The sequence below is a fragment of the Arachis hypogaea genome, chromosome 17, assembly GCF_003086295.3.
Source record: "Arachis hypogaea cultivar Tifrunner chromosome 17, arahy.Tifrunner.gnm2.J5K5, whole genome shotgun sequence".
In the NCBI taxonomy this organism is placed as follows: domain Eukaryota; kingdom Viridiplantae; phylum Streptophyta; class Magnoliopsida; order Fabales; family Fabaceae; genus Arachis; species Arachis hypogaea.
The window spans coordinates 25144884-25163488 of record NC_092052.1 but is presented as its reverse complement, the minus strand read 5'-3'; the positions used below and the strand labels follow the sequence as shown (position 1 = coordinate 25163488).

Genomic DNA, 18605 nt, shown 5'->3' with positions numbered 1-18605 from the left:
CTCTCTCTATCTCTCTCTCTCTCTCAATCTCTCTCTCAATCTCGATGGAGGCGGTGTGGGTGCCATGGCCATCGGAGTCCCTGGGAGAACGGTACTTAAGGATGTCATTCATCTTGCCGTTGGTGGCCTTGTAGCCGGCGGAGAAGTAGCGAGCCCTAATAATCTTTCGGTTGCAGGAAGTCCCTTCTAGCAACGCAGCTGTCCTTCCAGTTGGGAGGAACAGGGCCGAGGTCGCGGTCATTGAAACTCTCTCTGTTAGGACTCAGGACAGATACCGATGTCAATGACTCCAATGACGAGATCTGAACCGAAATTTGTCTCCTTGAGGAGGCCGGCCCTGTCGGCAGTTTTGAGGCCCAAGAACTGCGGCGAGCGGGTAGTGTGGAGTTGGCGGACCTGCTCCGGGATCACTGCGACGATGTGGGACAGGGATTCTAGCTTCTGGGCCTCTAAAGGTGAGAGCTTTGCTGAGAAGTCGTGAAAGACAGTGTCGTAAGTGTGAAGGACGGCGGCGGAGGCGGCGGCGGCGGTGGGTTCAGCTGCAATGGCATGGTTGATAATAGAAGTGAGAGAGGATTCGTACCAGTGCTTGTGGGTTGGGAAGATGGAGGGCTTGGCTTCATGGTGGACTTGCACTATGAAGGTGTTCTTCTTCGCTGGGGAAGCGACAGCAAGTGTTCCTGTGACTGTGAGGATGAAAGAGAGGAGGGTGTGGCAAGGAGCCATTGGAGCAGCGGTGGGGACTGAGTGGGAAGTAATGATGAGAGTGTGTTAGAAAGGGAAAGAGGGGTGGTGGTTGAGTGAAGAGGGTGGTGGTGGAATTTGAGATTAGAAAGGGAAAGAAGGGTGGTGGCTGGGTAAAGAGGGTTAGGGTTAGAAAGGTGATTGGGTGAAGGAGGTGGTGTGATGGTGAAGATAAGGGTAATTTAGGAATTTTAGGTAATTTTTTAGTGTTTGGATAATTTTGTTATGCGAAATCCATATTTCATGGGTACAAATAGTAATTTTCTTTTTCTATAGGTAGATATGTCAGCGTTTTCAACTTTTATGGGTACAAATGGTAGTTTACTCTTTTTGAAAAATTTAAAAACACTAGAGCTGCAAACAAAACGGAGAAAGATTTTATGGTCGATTTAAAGATACCCCAAACTTTATGGAGCTTGCTTCAGTGCCACTATTCCCAGCCAATTCTCACGGTTTTGAATGCACTCTAATGCAATCTTGTCGGAATTTGGATTTACTCAAACTCTTAAGTTAAGACTAAGTCAACTTAACCCTCAATACTTAGCAAGAAAGTTAAGAACACAAGAAAATACAAAAGAAAAGAAGTTCTGGTAGAAAGAATACTTTATTACCAAAGTGTTTATTACAAATGACTCACATCACAACACAAACTTATTCCTCCATTTATAGCCATTCACCTCCTCAATGGATAGTTAGAATTAAATCTAATCAACGGTCCAGATCAAGTGTCCAAAACATTCATAACAAATATCTAACCTACCATATTTCTCTAATATTTTTTTATTATCATATATTACTCTTCATATTTCTATATATATACACACTCTTCTAGAATGTTCTATGACTTTCCAGAGTATTCTCAAACACTGTAGAATGCTATACAAATACCGTTAAATGTAACATCCTAAAATTTACTATGACATAATACACACTAATGTTAGAGATAGGTAGAGAAAATTTTAAGAGAGAAGGTCGGTAGAAGTATGGGATTTTTTTTAAATAAAAAATAAATATTTTAATTACCTAAATATACAATTTGGAGCGTTTTTATTGAAATGCATCTTATTTCTTATCTCGTTTACAGGCCAAGAAGAAATGAAGCGTATATATCTTTTACAGTGTAAATGACTTAAGAGAGTAATTATGACGTTTATACTGTAAACAACATACGTTAAGACAAATTTCCAGCAGTTATAAAAGGATGTGCAACCCTTTGCATATTTCACAAACATTTCACTATTTTTCTATCTATTCCTTCAAAAAATAAGACAAAATGTCTAGTAGTAGTGGATAGTTAGCTGTAAGTGTGTATTCGAATTGCCGTATGAGAAATAGTGATAATAGGGTGACATTTGAGTGTGAGAATCTCATTCTGTTACGTACTCGGCCAGTAAGTTCATTAGCAGAATTAAAGAGTGATATTAGGTAGCGTAGGTGGTAGCGGGAGAAAAGAGATCGGAAGGATGAGGTATAGGTTGCTAGCACCGATGGAAAACAGAATTTTTCGGTTTCGTCTGTTTTAGCTCCATGGCGATGAGCATGTGCGCTTGTTTGACATCCATGGGAGAATCATGTCGGAGCAAGTGATGGAGCTTTCTGCGAAAGTTGGCGACGTTAGTGGCAATGGATCTGGGTCTGGGTCGTCAGACTTCATCTAGGATGACCCACATTTCGTACCACCACCATTCATGTTGCCAGTCCAGTGGAACACATGGAGGTTGACGGGGAAGACTCCGACGAGGAGTATGTTGTGGATAGCAACGAGAGCGGTTCCTCCGAGAATGATGATGAGGAAGAGTTTCTACTAGAGACTCCAATTGAGGCATCACGTAAGTATCTTCGGCCTCCCCCTCACTCAATTCTGGCCTTGTCATTTGTACCCAGTCACTATGGTACATTGGATTTGGACGCTATGCAAGAGAAGAACCTATTTTCCAACACGGGTGAAGAAGATTACAACTTGGACGGTGGTGTGGAGTTTAGGTTGTTCACAATTCAAAAGTAGAGATGTAGCAATGCAGGGTGTAAAGAATTACAGCATTCGAAGAAGTGTTAAATACCGAATAGTGGAGTCGGATCGATTAAAGTACCATGTCCGTTGTCGACAACATGCAACAGGCTGCCCTTGGAATTTCCGTGTTGCTCTTCGACAGAATCTCGAATACTGGTAAGTTAAAGATTCACTATGTTCTATATTCTCAGATGTCATTGTTATGCTTGTTAAACCTGTTTACTACTGTTCTATTTCGCTTGGGAGGTGCGTAGAGTGGGAGGAGTGTGTTGCAGGACCACCGTTAGTTGGACAGCAGTTTCATCTGTTGTGTTATCCTCCCGTTGATACAATCAAACCTGTTCGTCAGCATCTCAGTCCTACAAGGTCCAGTTAGGTAAAGCTATCACTTTAAATCCTCGTATAGAGTTATTGTCCAAGACCGATGTGTGAGATCAGCGTTGCACCGTAGTATGATGGGAACCTCATGGTGCATGATTGCAACATGTTTGACAACGTATTTTGGGCGTTGTCTCCCTGTGTCGAAGCTTTCAAGCATTGCAAGCCGTTTGTCTTCGTCGATGGTGTGCATCTGTATGAAAAATATGGTGGTGTCCTGCTTATTGCAGTGGTACAAGACGGTAACAATAATATCCTTCCTATAGCCTTTGCAATTGTTGAGTCTGAGATGACGAAATCATGGTCTTTTTTTCTTACCAATTTGAGACGACACGTCACCACACACGAAAGTCTGTTGATTATTTCTGATAGATCTCAAGCGATCAAGGCTGCATTAAGAGCTGAAGACAGTGACTGGCAACCTCCGAGAGCATTTCATGCTTATTGTGTTCGACACATGGTAGCAAACTTCATGTCTCGTTTCAAGTCTGTTGAGGGAAAGAGGTATCTCATAAATGCTGCTTATAGTCCAAGCAAGGCTGGGTATGAGTGGTACATGGATGCATTGACATTGTTGTCGCGGGAGATGGCGGATTGGGCTGGTAGATTCAATAAAGAGATCTGTTTACAACACTGCGATGGCGATCGCCGGTTCGGTCACATGACAACAAACCTCTTCAAGTGCATAGATGTCGTTCTTAGGGTACACGCTATCTACCTATATCGGCGATCGTGCGATGCACTTACAAGAGGCTGAAGCAGTTGTTCGTGAGGAAGGGATGGGAGGCACACGTACAACTGGTGGTGGGTAATCAGTTTTCACAATGACTCATGGCGGCTATTGAGAAGACCAGAGAGGGAATCTCGAAGATGCGAGCCACTCACTATGACAGATTAGCTTCTGTGTTTGTGGTTGATGAGTTGGAGCCATTCGAGGGTTGGTCGCATGGGTCATTCCGTGTTAGCCTGGCGGGAGGCACGTGTGACTGTGGCCTTTCCTAGTTACTCCGTTTTCCATGTCATGCGCTGGCCGCCTGTGTCGCTGCGAGTTTCGAATGGGGTCCATACGTCCATCCGGTGTACACATAGCAGGCTGTGTTCAAGGTATACTAGTCGGAGTTTTCGCCAATACCAGATGAGAAACTTTAGCCGGAGTGGTTTGGGACACGCCTCCGACCTAACCCTGCCATGCGCAGGAAGTCCACTGGCAGACCGATTTTCACTAGGTTTCGTAATGAGATGGATGAGAGTGAGCACCAAGAAAAAAGGTGCGGTCTATGCAGGCAAACCGGTCATACCCGAAGAGGTTGTCCAAACCAGCAGATGGATTAGGCCTAGTTTACGGTTGTTACTTTGTATGTGTTTGGTTTATGGTTTATATTTGCGTAGTTCATGTGTTTATGTGGAACAAGTTATGCTTAAGTTTGTCTTATTTTCACTCATCATATTTTATATTCCAAATTTGCAAGATTAAATATACTGAATTCTAAATATTTTGTATTCCATATTTTGTATCCCAAAATTGTATCCCGCCCGTAGCGTTTTACATTCAATTTTAAATATTGCAGTACAAATCATAACGCTGACATGAAACATGCACAAAAGGAGCAGTATGCAACATAAATTTTTAGGTCAAATTACATCAAATGTTACTTTATCAAAGTAATCAAATGTAACTACTCTGATATAAATACATCAAAGTACATCAAAATATATCAATGGTAAAGAGAAAAGTATCAGCATACAACAAAAACTATGATGTCATCGGCGGAGATGGAAATGACGTAGATGACCAGTGCCACACGGCGGAGGCTGCGCTTGTCTTTGAGGTCTGCTCGGATGTGGGTTCGCCTGAGGCTGTGGGAGATACTCGGGTGCCTGTGGTTGTATGCAGTTGTGACGGGACTGGATGGTATGGGGCAACATAACCACCAGAGTAGGGCATCGGCAGATACGGAGGGTGCTAAGGTGGAGGAAGAAGTGGTGCAGGTGTCGGCTGGGATGCCGTCATCAATCGGCCGTAATCCACCAACGGCGGTGTCGCATACTGAGCACCGGGTCCAAGGTGTGACTCGGAGTATGTGCCAGAGGCCGGGGAAATGTGGGGGACCCAGAAAGTGGGAGACACAGGCGCAGAAGAATGCTGGTATAGTTGACCCATGCTTTGCTCTCGACTTGTCCAAAATTGTTCCGAACGTGCTGCATGGCGGGCTGGTTGGTGGTGTGAATATTAAAAGCCTCCTCGAAGTCTATCTTATCGACCATCGATGTCTCAAGGAGACTGCTGGATGGACCGAAGTCATGCCAACCAGAAGGGACAACGTCCCAATCATCTCGACCAACCCCTGAGCCTGACCCAGATGGCGGATGTGGTGGAGGACCAGGTGGTTGTAACAACCCAAATTTTGATACGTCATGATTAATGCCAAACGTTTAGGTGTTACTTGTCGTATGGACCTAATTGGCTCTAGACTCAGAATTTCATTATCAGGTGTTAATATAAGCCTTTGTCGGATTAGCGTGATTAAACTATTTTTCGTAAAATTTATTTAATTTTTTCGCAAATTAATACTTAAAGCGACATCATATATATATATATATATATATATATATATATATATATATTTTTTTTTTGAAGTTTTTTTGAAGACGGCCTAAAGTTAGCGTCCAGCCTGCTATTATCTTTTCCTATTTCCTTAAATAGCTATTTTTTCTATCATTCTTCAAGGCTATTTTCTCTGGGCCAGCCAGCTTTTTGAAAGAGAAAGAGGTGAAGTCCCTTTCCGCTAGCCAGTTAGACTAAAGGAAGTGAGCTCTCACGGCCAGTAGGCAAGCTGAGTCTTTCAAGCACACTTCCTCTAGACCGGTATATATATATATATATATATATATAAGATGAGGTTTGGAGATACATGCCAAACATCAAAATACTGAGTACTACATCAAGGTATATATACATAGATAAAATAAGAAAGACAGTCCCCACCTTCACACGGGTCTCCTAAGCTGGAACTGGTCTACTGAAAGGTCCTATTTCTCTAAAATACTGCAAAAGCGAGGGAAAGTAACACTACAGATCACAAAAAGGAGTAGAGGATCAGCTATGTCAAACTCTGGGATGGTCTCCGAATAACTCCCTGATAAGTGGTCCAAACTCCTCGGGAAAAGGCTCCTCATCCGACTCCAAGTCCTCCTCTAACTGATCAACCTAGGTGGGTGAATCATCAGAAGAGTCAGCCTTGGCGAGATTAGAAAGTTTGGCCTGAACAACTGCTGCTTGGTGTTCCTAAGAGTCGTTGGGCATAGGCTCAATCTGAAGTGCGGGAATAGGAAGGTGCTGAGCAAGTTCTAGGTCTGCTTTGTATGCGTACGGAGAATCCGGATAAGGTACATCGTAGTGCGGTCCTACAAAAAAGAGAGGGCGAGAAAAGGAAGACTGGTCTCTAGCTAGATGTAACTCAGATAGGGTAAATACGTATGACATGCCGGGATCGAAGTGTGGGCGATATACAGAAACTCGAAACTTGTGTTTGCACGAAACGTAGATGCGGGTCCAAAGTGTGCTCCATATGAAAACTCCGCTCCTTATAGCTCAAGATAAACCAAAACTCAAAGAATACCTCTACCGATCCTATCTGGGTAGGGAAAAAAGAAAGAGAAGAAGGGTGAGAACCTGAGGTTCCTAGTAGAGTGAAAAAAGGGCCTATGGTCTTTGTCTTTAAGTTTTCGTTAAATGTAAAATCACAGTATAGGAATAGCAGAGTACAAATATATAGTGGACAAACAGAACCAGTCATTGACAATTAGGAAATTGCAGTAAACAATCACAAGAAATTCACATGCGCAAACAAGATGATGTATGTCTATTCGTAGTGCAGGCCATGAGCTCATGCGTTGGTTGTCTACCTGCAACCCGACGTTACTCGGAGCAAATCTCGAATATGGTTTCTCTATTGTGTCAGTCAGACACATTGGTATCATCGTGGGCGAAACCATGTCAGTCAGGATACCTTGGCATCACGGGTTATCCGTGTCAGTTAGGCCAAATTACAATGATGTCGCTAGCATTTTTATATGCATCACAGTAAGAAACTGACTATCAGTTAGGCAGACATTCTCGCATTAGCAATCATAGGCTATCAGTCAAGCAGGCGCTTCCGCATTAGCGGTTTGGCACAAAGGCCCAGTTAAACAAACAATTCTCAATTTATCTTTTATTCATTGTTTCTCATTTCCTTTCTTTTCATCATGCCTCCGCAGCACTATATAAATATGCTCCGCATCACCAAATAACTAAGCATACCCCCGCATCACTGTTTAACTTTAAATCTTTCTAGGGACAATTTACACATTTTCATTTAACTAAGTTCATATACTTTTACAAAATTTGGACATAATCTTTAATTTGAATTAAGTTTTACTGCATTTAAATTAGAATTGAATTTTATACAAAGTTTTGAAAATCTACTACTGCACTCATAAAGATTTAGAAAATAGCAGGCAGCAGTGTTTTTGTAAAATCTATAATAATTTCAATTCTAATCTGTTGCTTCTAAATTTTGGTGAGGTTATATTCAACACCCTTAAGTTTAAGAACAAACAAATTTCAGGTTCATATAACTTCATTTGATTAAAAAATTGTCAATTGAAAGTGATGTCCTGTTTTAATAAATCAGTTCAGAAGTTTCTAGCAAGCAACCCAACTTTTAAATGGCTTAATTAACTCTACAAAATAGCTATGAATATTAAACTTGTACTCAATTAAAATAGGCTTATAGACCTTCAAAATTCCTTTGGTAGCAACGCAAAATGTTAAATAAATCGAAAGTTCTAGTGGCTAGAAAATGATACTGCATAACTAAAAAACCAGAAAATTCTGTAGCAACTATCAAATTTCAAAAATTCAAATCTCCCAAACCATTGGCCAAATTCCTTGAAATTTTTATGGAGTAATATTGTTTTCTCGAAGTTTACTAGGAAAATAATTTGGACCAAAAATCACGTCTAGTTGCTCCTATTTTTCATTGCAAGCTGCTGTCTAAAATTATGCAGAAATTCTGCAGCATAAATGCTTGCTGTTCTAATCACTAACTTTGTTTTTCTTAAGTTTTTAGCCTTGTGACTCAAATTCTGTTATACAGGCATATATACTGGTCTCAACTCTTATCATAGCCCAAGAATTTTTAATTCAATATGTCAAAAATTCGTACAATAGGTACAAGGTAACCATAATGTCACAACATAAATTTTCAGCATCATCTCATCAACAATAACATATCTCAAGTTATTGTTCATCAGCAAGATTTCCAACAACCATTACAACATTCAATATGCAAAATCATCATCAATAAATACTAGAAGCAAGTATAACTTCAAAATACACACAATCATTATCATCAATTACTATAACAACTAATTGCATACAACACTAATCTAATTTTTCCTAACCCTTACTTGGTTGTGTTAAAAATTGAGTGCATTGCTCCCCAGCTCACCTTCTTGGCTACAACACCTAATGCATCATAATTCAATTTCGTTCATCATCATCAACATGGCCTTAAGGCCGAACCAATGATAACAAGAAGGAGGAAGTTGAAATACTCACCTTCTCTACCTGGATGGTTCGGGGATTCAGAGGAATTAGAGGAAATGGCCTTGAGTTTCACAAACTAGAAGGAAGAACAAAGGTTGGCTTGCATGGTGATGTTAGGAACCGAATTGAAGAAAGAAGGAACCGAAGCTAGCTTATCTAGTGAGGAATTTCAGGACAGCAAGGGTTGATGGGGAAAGATGAGAACTACATTCTTCAAGCTCCAATGGAAGTCGAATGATAGAAGAAGATTGCATGCTAATTGTGCTCTCCCTTAGGGTTGCTCTCAGCCTTCTCCATTTCTCTCTTATTTGAATAGATTATATATGTAAGCAATTGAGTAAGTGAAGTGAGGGATAGGTGTAAGCATGTATGTTTCGTGGCTCATGTGTGAGGATAGAGCAACACATGTACTTAGCATTAATGACTAAGTATTTACTAGGCTAATTAACTCTGTGGTGTAACCATGGTTTGAGTGTGTTGTCCGTGAGAATAAAGGGAAGAAAAGAGTGGGTTTTTGTTCTTAATCATGGTTGAATTATGATTGGTTTGAGTGAGGTAATGGTTCAGTTTACTTAAGGTTTTATGCAAGAGTGGTTAAAGCTTTAATTTGGCCTGACGCATAGCAAGGGCATTTTGGTTCAAGAATAAAAATTGTGATCATGCACTAATTGATTGATAATGCAACTAGGGTTGTTCCTTTACTAATTCATTATTTAATGAATTAACGAGATGTGGCTAATTCGAGAAAAAAAAAAATAGCTATAGCAGTAGTTATCTAATTACCAAAACTTGTGATCGGAAAACTAAAAAGTTTTAACGCCATGGGTTATATATCTAATATATTATTTACACTATACATATCTAAACTTATGCGTATCGATGGATGTTGTCAAGAATAAGAAGTCACAGATCTCGTGCGGTAGGGTGGTTACATTCTACCTCCTAAAAAAATTGTCCTCAAAATTGATATATTAAGACTGATCACCTTAATATTGATTGTTAGGTATTAATAGGACTCAAATGGTTGCGAACAGGCGAAGACGCCCTCGGTGGGAGGAAACGAGTAAGGAGACTTTTCTCGATGCAACGGCTATCTTCGAATCCGTAAACGCCATGGCCGCTGCTGTACGCGATTCAGTAGCTGCTACCAATCGAGTAGCTGAACGTCTCGATCGTCACAACAGAGCTGGAGGTAGGCATGGAACTATACATGGAAATGGGAACGGCGACGAGGGTGAAGATGAATTACGCAACGATAACCGACCAATGACGCTAGCTTCCTTCTTGAAGATAAATCTGCTGCAGTTCCATGAAAACACAAGCGCTATGCTAGCTGATGACTGGTTTAAAGAGATAGGACGGTAAATGCGAGCACGATAAGTCCCTGAAGGATAGCGAGTAGAATTTGTTGCCTACATGTTGAGGAATGACGCGCAACATTGGTAATAGGGAGTACTTCAATTACTAGGAAGAGAAGCTGTTGACATCACTTGGGAAGAATTTTCAACTGAATTTTACAAGAAGTATTTTCCTCAGTGTTTTCGTACCACTAAGGAATTAGAGTTGCTTCAGTTGAGATAGGAAAACATGGTAGTAACTGAGTATACTTGCAAGTTTGAGGAGTTATGCTGATTCTCGAAAGTTTGTCAAGGAGCATCGGTTGCATTCGAGGAATGGAAGTGCGTTAAGTTTGAGGGAGGACTTAGAGAAGAACTACTAGCTCACGTGGGTCTAATGGAGATCCGGAATTTCACGGAATTAGTTAACAAAAGCCAACTGATAGAGGAATGCGTAAAGAAGCTAGTAGCAGCACAAATTAGCCAAAGGAACTTTCTATCAAGAGAGTCCAATCGTAACCTCACCCCCAAGGAGGAAACTTAAAGTAACAAGGCAGCCTATTTCTCGAGAATTCACAGAATGATAATTTTCCTCCACATCTCAGCATGAATAACATTAATTGGCACCTAGATTTGGGTAAACAATCACAATTGACCAAACTAAGACTAATATGCACTGTGTGTGGTAAGAATCATGGAGGCAGACATTGGCTGTTGAAGTCAGGGGTTTGCTATAATTGTGATAATCCCAGACACATGGCCAAAGAATGTGCACGACGAAGGACTGAACTTGCTTCCCCTGGGCAACAACAGCCAGGAAGGGTGTTTGCTATGGACGCTAGGAATCTCACTGAAACCGATTCCCTCACTCGAGGTAACAATTTTGAGGACAAAATTTTTTTTAGGGGGTAGAATGTAATCACCCTACCTCACGAGATCTGTGACTTCTTATTTTTGGTAGCGTCCATCGATACACATAAGTTTAGATATGTATAGCGTATATAATAGATTAGAATTATAACTCGTGGCGTTAAAACTTTAGTTTTTCCAATAACGAGTTTTGGTAATTAGATAATTATCGCTATAGTTAAATTTTTTCTCAAATTAGCCATATCTCGTTAATTCATTAAATGATGAATTAGTAGAGGAGCAACCCTAGATGCATCATCAATCAATGAGTACACTATCACAATTTTTATTCTTGAACCAAAATGCCTTTGCTATGCGTCAAGCCAAATTAAAGCTTTAACCACCTTTGCATAAAAACCCTTGCATAAAACCTTAAGTTAACTGAACCATTAGCTCACTCAAACCAATCATAATTCAACCATGATTAACAATAAAAAACCCACTCTTTTCTTCCCTTAATCCCCATGGACAGCACACCCAAACCATGGTTAGATCACATGAAGAATATAAGAGAAAATAGTTAAGGCTTCGGAGTTAATCTTCCGGATTAACTTTTTTTACCAACTATTTTATTCATGCAAGATTAAACTCATGGCAAACTATATGTGACTAGATCCTAATTCCTTAGTAATTTAGTCTCCTATAACCTAGTTAACTGCCAATTACTTGGTCACTTAAGTTCAATTAGAGGTTTAAGTCCAATTTTAGTTATTATACTATAGAAACTCTAATTACCCAAATATAGGAGGATTATATGTCACGTATCCCGTTAAGTTCAGATAATTAGTGATTTAGGAGAAATTGTTTTCAAGCTGTTGTTCAAGTAAATTATTTTTCCAAGATTTAATAAGAACACAATTAGAATAAGGGTTATTCTTTCGATCTACCCAAATTCTTAAGATGAAGAACGAAAACAAATTCTTGAAATTGAAATCAATACATGAATTAAAATAGAAAAGTAATAGTATTAATCCATATAATAAATAGAGCTCCTAACTTTAAACAGTGAAGGTTTAGTTGCTCATGGTTCAGAGAGAAAATTAGGGTTATAAAAACTGTAAAGTGCGGAATGAGGTGCGTAAAAAAAAAGAAGAAACCCCGAAGGGCTGAATGTTTTTCTTTTATATCTAACCTAATAAATATAAAATATATTTTCTAAAATTAAATAATATTTTTTTCTATGTGTAAATAAAATGAAGTTTTAATCAAAATAAATAAAGGATCTCGATGTTGGCTCATGCATAGGCGTGGGGACCACCAAATTTCCTAAAGCTGGTGCCAACCTTGGACTAGGGCAAGTTTGGCGCCACTCCACCCGTGTGTTTCTTGTTTTTTCTTCATCTTAGCGCCAAACTTGGAAGATCCCAAGTTTGGCGCCACCAAGGCAGTGCAATTCCAGGAGATTATAGTGATCATGGTGCAAAAGTTGGAAAATCCCGAGTTTGGGGCTGCCAAGACAGTGATTTCTTAAGAAAAGTATGTACTATTATATATTGTTGAAAGTTCTGAAAGTTAGCTTTCCAACACCGTTAAACCGTGTCAATTTGACATTTGTAGCTCAAGTTATGCCCGTTGGAGTGTGAGGAGGTCAGGGTTGACATCATCATTGGCTTTCTTCCTTTTTTTTCTATTCGAATGCTACCTGAAATAAACTAAATTGCACACAACTCAAAGTAGCATTGATAGTGACTAAAAAATACCTAAATCTTGATTAAACTTAGCAAATTCAATTGCAAATTCACTAGAAAAAAATAGAAAAGATGCTCACACATCACAACACCAAACTTGAATTGTTGCTTGTCCTCAAGCAACCAAAACTAATATAAACTTAGGATGTGAATTTGCATGAGAGGTGAGTTCTCAATTAAGCTCCCGTTTGTCTCAAAGTGGGGTTTATAATACTGAAACTTTGAATAGTTTTGGCATCTCACCATCCCTTGAATATGAGGAATGTCACTGTCATTCGGAACTAGAATCCGGATAATATTATGAATTCTCTGACCTTTTTACTTTGGATTAATCCTTGAGCACAACAACTCTTCTTTTTAGCTCTTTTCTTTGGTGTTTTGCACCTTGAGTCTAGTTGTGACTTTAAATGTTTTGTCTCAAGCTTTACTTGACATAAAAATACCATAAGCACTTAACTGAGAAACTCTCTTTGAATTCTGATTTTTCTTTTAATTACTCCCAGACAATGGTGCTCAAAGCCTTTGACATACTCTGTCAAATGCACTTGATCTCGACTCTTAATGCTCTGTTTCAATGTTACTTGACACATTTGCACCACAAGCATATAGCTAGGAGAACAACTTTTTGAGCTTTTAATCATACTTGACCTTCCTAGCCATTGATGTTCAAGAGTCTTGGATCTTGCTTTTCTTTATTTTTTTACTGTTTTTTGTTTCAAGGATTAAGCTCTTGTTTAATTCAGAGAATTCATAATAGTTCTATAAATTCCTGTTCTTCGTGCATCAATATCATTTGATTCAAATTCAAATATGCACTATTTATATTATGCATTCAGAATCACAGATAATACCACCAAATTTAAGTAAATAAGACTACTCTTAAACATAACTCAATTTCTCATGCAATACATCACTTCTTTTTTTTCTTTTAGATTCAAGCTCAGTGAGTGGTACATGAGACATCTTTTCACAGAAAAACAAACTACTAAATGAAATTAAAACCTAAGAACTGAAAATACTAAAGATCATGAAAGCAATCAAAGCAACAGAAAATAGGAATATGACATAATAGTAGCGGAAGGAAATAGGAAGTGGAAAAAGGGACTAAACCACCTCGGTCGTCATGGTGAGGGTCTCTCTCATCAGGATGCGGTCCATATGGTCCTCTCAGGCACCCAAAGTCATGTCTCAGTTGAAAATGCTCATGGCGCTGAGTCTCTTGCTCCATTACTAACTGATGTAGAAGAGTGTTCTGACTATCCTGTGCTGCCCTCATCTGGTCAAGAGAGGAAATGAGCTGCTGCTAGTACTCCTGAGGTGGAAAGTAGTGTCTCTGAGGTAAGGGAGGGTGGTTCTGTTGAGCATCTTCTTCAACTTGCTCTCCTCTTGGGATCCTCTGGTATTTCCTAACATATTCCATAGTTTTCTTAGTGATTGGCCTCTCAACTAGAATATGGAAGTCATTCTCCACCTTTACCCTAGCGGCCTGACAGAGGTGGTAAATGAGATGCGGGAAGCCCAGCCTAGCATTCTTAATGGAGTTGGAGGCAATGCTATAAATTTGCTGTGCTAATCTCCACTAGGGCCCCTGGAATGCATATGTCAGTGAGCACTTGATCTAATTGCTGATCTCTATTCACTCTCTCGCTGTAGCATTCTTCTTCCGTGTGATCAATGAGTGGCAATTGGAGGGTCTGTCGAATATTCTGTGAATAGAAATCAATGATTTTTTCTCTCACAAAGCTTTGGTGATTCTTTTTATTAACTCCAGTGACCTCCTTGTAGGTGACCCAAAGGTTGCCATAAAATTTCTGAAACATCAATTATCTTACCTCAGTATATGGATTACACAGAAATTGCCACCCTCGCCTCTGGATTTGGAACTGGATTTCTGGATACTCATTCGGTTGAAGTGCAAATTTTACTTCTGGAATCACAGGTCTCTTGTAAGTGACATCATAAAAATGCTCCTCATGTAATTTGGAGCGGAATCTCTGTGAATTATAGGAACCAAAGATCGTTGAGCCCTCAAGAAAGAGGAAAGAAAAGGAACCAGCCATCGGTTCCTATAATTCATGGAGATTCCTCTCCAAAATACATGAGGAGCATTTTTATGATGTCACTTACAAGAGACCTGTGATACGGGAAGTGAAATTTGCACTTCAATCGAATGAGTATCAAAAAATCCAGTTCCAAATTTAGTGGCGAGGGTGACAATTTCTCTGTAACCCACATACTGAGGTCGGACAATTGATGGTTCAAAAATTTTATGGCAACCTTTGGGTCACCTACAAGGAGATCACTGGAGCTGATGAAAAGAATCACCAAAGCTTTGTGAGAGGAAAAATCATTGCTGTTAGTCCACAGAATATTCGACAGACCCTCGGATTGCCACACATTGATCACATGGAAGAAGAATGCTACAGCGAGAGGGTGAACAAAGATCAACAAATAGATCAAGTGCTCGCTGACATATGCATTCCAGGGTTCCAGTGGAAATTAGGTTCGGAAAGGAGACTGTACCAACTCAAGAGTAGTGACCTTCCGTTGGCTAGCGGATGGCTAGATTTCATCCAGAGGTCTCTCATGCCCATGACGAACTGAATTCCTGCACGATCTAGAATTTCCTAAAAATAAATCCTCGTTGCAAGTATAGCTTTTAAACTGGCAAGGAATCCCTTTCGTACAAACGTTTGGTTGTCACTTAAGCAAACCCAATAAAATTGATAACCGAGTATTTAAACCTCGGGTCGTCTTCTCAAGGAATTGCAGGAAAGTATGACTTATTATTAGCTATGGAAAAGGTAGAATTTTGGGTTTTTAAAATAAGGAACAAGTAATTTAATTGACAAGAAAAATAAATTATTGATAATAAAATCTTTTGGTAAGGTATAAGGATTTGGAATTTCTATCCTAGTTATCCTTATCAGATGTGATGAGAATTGAGTTTTAATCCCACTTAGTTAAGCTTTACTAAAGCAAAGGAAAGTCAAGTGGACTAATTAGTTTAATCCTCAGGTCCTAGCCAATTTCTAAGGAAGGACTAGAGTTAGAGCGATCTGGATCAATTAGTAATCTGCCAATTTCAACCACTACTGAGTTTGACAACTCAAGTGTTACCAATTACTTAACCAAAGACAAAAGGAAGAAAATATCTAAATTAAGTTAAAAGCATTCATAAATAGAATAAAACAATCATAAACTGAAATACCTCAAATAATATTAATTAGGATATTCAAATCTAACAGGGAAAAGTTCGTAAGTTAAATTGGAAAAATAAATAAAAGGAACATTGAACCTGTGATGAAGAAGAAATAATCCTAAATCCTAAAACTAAATCCTAAGAGAGAGGAGAGAACCTCTCTCTCTAAAAACTACATCTAAATTATGAAAAGTGAATAATGGAAGACCCTGTTAATGAATGGATGCATTCCCCCATTTTATAGCCTCTAATATGTGTTTTATGGGCCGAAAAGTGGGTCAAAAATAGCCCAGAAATCACCCCAGCATATTCTGGTACGTATAGGTCGCGGGAAAGTGACGCGGAAGCGTCGTCCACGCGTTTGCGTGGATTGCGTTTCTGCCAGGTCACGCGTCCGCGTGATCCACGCGTTCGCGTCGCCTGGCTTCGGGGCAGCTATGACAAATTATATATCGTTGCGAAGCCCCGGATGTAAGCTTTCCAACGCAACTGGAACAATATCATTTGGACCTTTGTAGCTCAAGTTATGACCGTTTGAGTGCGAAGAGGTCAGGTTGGACAGCTTAGCAATTTCTTCAACTTCTTGTATTCCTTCCACTTTTGCATGCTTCCTTTCCATCCTCTGAGTCATTCCTGCCCTGTAATCTCAAAAATCACTTAGAACACATATCAAGGTATCGAATGGTAATAAGAGAGGATTAATATTAGCAAATATAAGTCAAAAGAAGCATGTTTTCAATCATAGCACAAAATCAGAAAGGAGAATGTAAAACATGCATTTTGTATGAACAAGTGTATGAAAGATTGATAAAATCCACTCAATTGAGCACAAGATAAACCATAAAATAGTGGTTTATCAACCTCTCTACACTTAAACATTAGCATGTCCTCATGCTAAGCTCAAGAGAAGCTATAAAGGAGTGAAGAGGAATGGTAAAATGTATGAAATGCAATCCTATCTATATGAATGAAACTAAATGTGAAATGCTTCTACCTACTTAGTTAAAAAGTAAATAAGTTCTCCAAGACAAACATAAATCAAATTCCACTAATTCAAACCATACAGTAAAAACAAGTAAACTTGTAAGAAGATAGCTCATGAAAGCAGGGAATATAGAATCAAGCATTGAACCCTTATTGGTAGTGTATATCACTCTAACTCTCAAGTGTCTAGGGTCAATCACTCTACTCTTTCCTAGTCATGCTTTCTCAACCTTGTTCTTCATCTAACCAATTAACAAATATTTAGTATACCAATGTAAACATCATGCGGTCTTTTCAGGGTTGTAATGGGGTTGAGGTAAAGGTATATATATATATATATATATATATATATATATAAGGCTAAGTGAGCTAACAAAGTGAATCCTTGATTAGTCTAAGATCTCACCTAACATATACATACTTTATATAATTTAAAATGCTTTACCTAGCTACCCAAATTTTTCCACTTTTGTATTACATGCTCATGTATCAAACTTATTTTTGAATTTTGTCCCATGTGCATTGATTCTTTTTATTTTGCATTTGGGGTAATATTATTTTTCTTTCTCTTTTTTTTGTATCCCCTTATTTAATTATTTAATATTTTTTCTTTCAATGCACATGGTAATTTAATTATTTTGATTTCACATGAGCATGCTTCCCAAATTTTCAAATAACTTATTCAATTTAATTTTTCCTTTTTTTTCTATCATCCCATGTTCCTATAAAATTTCCCATACTTAAATTATACACAATATCTATCTTAAGCTAATCAAGGATTCAACTTGGAATTTTTATTTTGTTTTTCTGCTTAAGGCTAGTAATGTAGTTATGGAATAGAGGGGGGTTAAAAAGCTCAAAGTGGCTAACAAGGGTGACATAAAATGGTAGGCTTATTTGGGATAAGTGAGTGAAAACAAGTAATGGCCTCAATCATATGCAAGCATGTAAATACACTAAATAATGGACATATAGAGTGGAACAAAGTAAAGATTGCAATTATAGAGAAGAAAACACACAAGAATAAAATATTTATGGTTAACTAATGTAACCATATAAATAAGCTCAAAATCTCACATGTTGTGTGTTCTTTAGCTCAAAAACCATGTTACAATCTACGATCTTCAAACAAATTTAACACATAGAAAATTTTAATTTTTAATTTTTTTTAATTTAAATTAGTGAAATTTTTTTTTAAAAAAAAATAGGGTCCTAGAAAGAAACTTATTATTTTTCAACCAGGTAGTATTTAAATGCAAACAATCAACTACACATGCAATCTATTATGCAATGCAACAATGAACTAATGAAGAAAATAAGACATTGGTGTTGAGAAGAGAATAATTAACCAATGGAGATCGGTATCGATCTCCCCACACTTAAAGGTTGCACCGTCCTCGGTGCATGCTAAGATGTATAAGTGGACGGGCTGCTCCAACTGATGCCTTTCTCTATAGATTGTGCATATTGACTTGCCTCTCTCCCATATAGAAGATCTTCCTTTTCCCTTCCTCGGTGGCCATCCTGAAAGAAGAGGAAAAGGGAAAAAAGTAACCCAGAAATAAAAATAAGAAAAATAAATAAAATATGGGTTGGTAATGCCAAATAATAAAGGTCTCAATTACATGGTGGCTACAACATGCAGTGAGAAAACAGTAGAAGTATACGACATATCAATAGTGCAAGAATTGCAACAATGGGAAAGAGGGTGTGGGTAATGCAAAATAGTGTAAGTGCATATCAATGCAAAAGGAATATC

General features: G+C 38.7%; 2 protein-coding genes across 3 annotated transcripts in view; one reads left to right on the top strand and one right to left on the bottom strand.

The window, feature by feature from the left end:
* The window catches only part of LOC112765420 (protein FLX-like 1), a 37934-nt gene that overhangs the window by 4847 nt on the left and 14482 nt on the right, over positions 1-18605 (top strand). Inside the window, exon 5 of one of the 2 annotated variants that reach the window (XR_011875067.1) lies at positions 1829-1987. The exons of the other annotated variant lie outside the window; for it this stretch is intronic. The gene's annotated coding sequence lies outside the window, so the exon portion shown is untranslated. Of the gene's footprint in view, positions 1-1828; positions 1988-18605 lie in introns of those variants that run through there. 2 annotated transcript variants of the gene reach the window in all.
* On the bottom strand, positions 256-726 carry LOC140180537 (subtilisin-like protease SBT1.5). Its single transcript, XM_072221760.1, has one exon. The coding sequence runs from the start codon at positions 724-726 to the stop codon at positions 256-258; it is 471 nt and encodes a 156-aa protein (XP_072077861.1).

Coding starts and splice junctions, on each gene's coding strand:
- LOC140180537 (XM_072221760.1), bottom strand. CDS start 726: ATGGCTCCTTGCCACACCCTCCTCTCTTTCATCCTCACAGTCACAGGA.